The sequence below is a fragment of the Opisthorchis viverrini genome (genome assembly GCF_000715545.1).
Source record: "Opisthorchis viverrini unplaced genomic scaffold opera_v5_6, whole genome shotgun sequence".
Lineage (NCBI taxonomy): Eukaryota > Metazoa > Platyhelminthes > Trematoda > Opisthorchiida > Opisthorchiidae > Opisthorchis > Opisthorchis viverrini.
The window spans coordinates 3,754,360-3,758,878 of NW_008751662.1; the positions used below are offsets into that span (position 1 = coordinate 3,754,360).

The 4,519-nt window shown below is 48.1% G+C and overlaps 2 protein-coding genes across 2 annotated transcripts in view; one reads left to right on the forward strand and one right to left on the reverse strand.

The window, feature by feature from the left end:
- T265_00661 (hypothetical protein) overlaps positions 1-2,654 on the forward strand; it is a gene marked incomplete at both ends in the record, with an annotated part of 57,917 nt that extends 55,263 nt beyond the window's left edge. The window contains one exon of the mRNA XM_009164489.1: positions 2,304-2,654. Within this exon, the coding sequence (XP_009162753.1) occupies positions 2,304-2,654 (351 nt within the window). The remainder of the gene's footprint in view (positions 1-2,303) is intronic.
- T265_00660 (hypothetical protein) overlaps positions 1-4,247 on the reverse strand; it is a gene marked incomplete at both ends in the record, with an annotated part of 15,420 nt that extends 11,173 nt beyond the window's left edge. The window contains 2 exons of the mRNA XM_009164488.1: positions 3,345-3,742; positions 3,774-4,247. Coding sequence (XP_009162752.1) covers positions 3,345-3,742; positions 3,774-4,247 — 872 coding nt within the window. The remainder of the gene's footprint in view (positions 1-3,344; positions 3,743-3,773) is intronic.
- Positions 4,248-4,519: the final 272 nt, after the last annotated feature.

The window sequence follows — 4,519 nt, forward strand, 5'->3', positions numbered from 1 at the left end:
ACTGACTTCATCAGACACACTTCCGTCAGAGCTAATACAACTACCGAGGTATGTGAAGTTTTCCACAATCTCCAGTGGTTCTCCTTGAATTGTAAGGGATCACACATTCGCATAACACCGTATACGCAGACGTTGGGGTTGGTAAAGCCCGTCCCGATATTTTGGCTGTTGCTTCGCTCTCCGCCGATCCATAGAAACTTACACAACTACCCTGGCGTGTAGCTTCTTCTTCATCTACCAGGTCAGAAAATGTATGGCCTGAATTCGCTTCAATCCAATCTTGCATCAGCGCTTTACATTTCGAAGATGTGAAGTGCACTACCACCACCATCAATAGCACTAGCAGCAGTAGTAAATCGTGGGCATATAGTACAGTGGTCATAGATGCCGTTTTCGTTAGCCGATTATGTAGGAAGCAGGAGCAGATGGCTGTGGATTAAAACAGCAGCTAACATCGTTGACAGACGAATCCAAGAGTGGTAGCAGGCTATCCATTAGTTGAGAAATAGAGTTGTGGTGAAGTCGATAACGCGCAACTGAGCGACATCCTCGTTTGCCCCGTCTCTGGATCTCCAACGACCAGCGCAGTTGATGGAGCCTACCCTAATGCACTGCCAAGCCATAGCTTGTGCATTACTCTTAGATGGGACAAAAATATAGCTGAAACGGTCACAGCTTTTGCGACAGTCGAAATCAATCTGAAATGTAGGATGACGATCATTGTATTTCAGATACCATTTCGGATGAAAAAACTGTCAACTCTTCTTGAGCGAGGTAAAACACATCTTGTCCTTTCCGGTAAACGGCGTGGCACTGAAGGGCATCATAAACACTATTGCTATCAAAACTAGTATGCGCTTACCCTACGTCTCTTTAAAAGTGAAATCATAAAGAGGGCAACTCAGTGCATGTTCTGTTTTCGTTACGACTGAAAACAGGGATACCAGACTTCACCTCCGTCCATGGAGGGCGAAAGCGGCAAATCATCCAGAATGGGTGCTTTATTGCGTTTAACTCCTATTATCGATGAGGGCCTCGTACCGTTCATGTTTAGGAGGCCACTACCGAGCTGCCTGAAAAGGCAAGTCTATTATTAAAATTGCCCAGCTCATTGTCCGAAACGACCACTTTGGGGAGGAATAGCCTATCCATTCCCTTCATAAAGCATCTGAAGCCCACCTTTTGGGGGCGAGATGGCCCAAGTGGTTAGAGCGCGAATTTAATGATCGGAAGGTTCGTGGTTCGAACCCGACCTCTGCCTCCCGACTTCCCCTGTCTAGGCTTGGGCAACCGGAGAGGCGATCTCATCCTAGCATAAGTTCACATCTGATGATGGAGCACTCAGAAGAAACTGTAGAAGACGGTTCCGGTAAATTCTACCATCCGGATCTGCCAGCCACTCAGTTGTCAGGCGATTTTTCCCCAACGTATGTGGCCCCGGGAGACGAAGGGACAAGTGACTCGTGACAAGGACGAGCGCGTAGTCAGAATCCATAAAGTAGTTCCAAAACGAGCGGCAGTCAGTTATCGACCCGCGCTATCGGTAACTGAAGGCAATTTCTTCGGTCAATTCGGCTTTGTGGCTCGCACTCAGGTAGAGGACGCCATGTGGCCAGATGGCACCTCTTATTTCGAAAGTAAGTACTGCATAAAACACCATGCGGTCGGCACATAGCTGAAGCAACCGTTCGCTACTGTTCGTACGTATCGAGCTCAGCGAATGTCAACCACCTAATCTACTCAGATACTATAAACCTGTCCACTTGTGCATTCAAATCTTCGGTAACCATAACGATATCTAGGCGGTAAGCTCGCTGTAACAGGGTTTTCAGGGCACCATAAAACCCATCTTTGATGATATCAGAGCTGCAGTCAGTTGGGGCTTAAGCAGACACGACGAAAGATATCGATCAATTTCCCCCTTGTGAGACTCCTTCACAGACATTGCCAGATGAACCGCACAGAGTAGACTATCAACAGGTATCCAGTCAGCCGATAATGCTTTCGCCCGGCGACTAAGGGACGATACTAACCCGTGCACATCCTGCCGCAGCAGCCTCTAAACTGCCAAAGGTGCACAGCCAGAGGCGAGTGGAGGGTGATGGGGTGGGGTAGCTCAACCACTGCGCTTGTATCTCTAATTCCTGTTTCTGATACACAGCACACATGAATTTCAAGCGAATCCAGTATGAGGGCAAGAGCGGCTTGGTGCATGACCTGCATGCTTTAGAGAGAAATTGAATGTAGCCAGATAGACGGCGTCGTGGCCTGAAGACTGATTTCGAGATGTCTGGAGATGTCAGCGCCGGATGACACGCGGTTGCCTGCAAAACGGATGCAGAACGAATGGAATCATCAGAGGCGAGATGGCCAATTGGTTAGAGGGCGAATTGACTGACCAGAAGGTCCGTGGTTCGAACCCAACATCTGCCTCCCGACTTGCCCTGTCTAGGCTTGGGCAGCCTGAAAGTATCTTAGTCCTCGTGCAACCTTCGGGTGGCACGGCAGTTAGGCACCGAAAGGGTGCTACAGCTGGACGATTTTTTTCTGGTCACTCGACACGTCAGCAGAAGTGGAGCATCGCTGTCACCCGATGTGAGCCATCCTGGCTTTTCTGTCAACCAATACCATCCGCCAATCCCATGGCCCATTAATTAAACGATTAACGAATCATTATCCGTCATCATGATCGCCAGTTGAGGATATGTATTCTCTGATATCAACAAAAGCCGTACACGGTGATAACATCGTGTTCATTAAGTCGAGTAGGATATCTTGTGGACGCGGTAATGCAAGCTAAGGGGACGATCTTTTAGAAAGTTCAGTTCAATTTTATCTATCGGCAGAAGGCAACATTCTTGCCTCTACAAATTTGCAAATGCTAGTAACTTGGAAGAAAAATTCATCTCCCCTCTAGCTCCCACTAACTCCAAGTGCTCAACTAGGAATGTGTTCGGCCAACACAAGCTAGATAGCGGGACACAAATGTAATGGAAAACACTAATAAAATGGTAATGCAGCTGTAAGACCGTTTGTAAGCCCGGCTGCCACGCCACCCAAAAAGGTCTGAGGGCTAAGGTACTGTGAGGTTGCCCAAACCTGCTACCGACGGTCATTCTGGCTGGCGAAACCTTACCAGCGATGTCGGTATGTGGATTCAAGCACTATCGGATTGTAACGGTTACGGTGCAATTCACGTGAATGCACACCAAGTACGTTGTGCGCCTGTCATTATTTATTTACGATAATTACAACAAGGGGGAAATCCATATGAGCAGATTAAGTCCATAGACAAACATGCAAAGGAACAACACATTTTACACCGTAAAACGCTAATCACTAACCGAGTCAAAAGCAACATACCAGGAAGCGTGGCAGCACCAGCAGCTCCAGTGGGGCCAGCATTCACCTCATGTTCTTGGCGCATTCTTTGATCTTCCATAGACACCCTCAGAGCGTACAACAAATCCGGATCTTCGTTGGCGTCCAACCCGAAACCAAGTCCCAAACCGGATGTCGCCAAAGTGCCACCGAATTCCCCAGCAATTATAGGACTAGTTACCAATGAATCGTGGAGGACCGCCCCTGGAGGAACAGAAACGAGGTGAGACGACCCTCCGGCCTTCCCGTTCAAAGTATCAATGAAATCCGAGAGCTTTTGTTGATTTGCTTCGTTCTCACCGAAATTCACGACGTCCACACTGACTTTTTCCTTCTTAAGATGTTTCGCCAAATCAATCATCTAAACATAACCGCTGAAAACCAAAACTTACTGATTTATCGGAATCTGATATTGGACTACCCACGAAGCAGACGATTCTCATTTTTTGATGTCTCAGTTGACGGTGGCGCAGGGCGAGATGAGCTATTCGTATTGCTGTGCAGAAGCTGATGACGCCCTTCGGTTCTACGGTATGTAAACGATTATATATTTTGCTCGAGTCGTTTGTGAGTGTACACAGGACCTCTCTGTTGGCTAACGAGATCAGACCCAACGTATTCTCAGGATTACGCTGGCGCTTACTCTGGCATATGAGACTCACCGCATCGTTTTGCGCCTGCAAACGCGATGGCATGAAATCCCCGTTCCGCATGAAGTCACTGTCATCGACACTAAGAAAATAATCGCCGTACCAAGCACAACATACGCGATCATCGTGGCCTCTTGTGACATTGTCAGATTTGCAGGGTTGGCGATCGGCGCGACTAAGAGAACGAGCGGTTTGGCACAAATACTGAACGCCCATTGGTCGATGGCCCCGCTGCTCTCAGTCGCCGGGGCGTCACATTAAGGTCGAATATTGTTCAGTCTTTTGTACGTGTAAACACTAAAGACCTCTTACATTCTGGGTGAGATGCGCCTGGACAAAATCGGATTTCACTAGCTAAGCACCAAGTTCCACATGAACTTCCAGATACTCTGTGCAGCCTACACCATACCGCCACTTTAGTACCTCTACCAAGTTGCCTCCTCACGACACAAAGGGATGTAACCCTCACTGAGCCTATCCAACGAGCT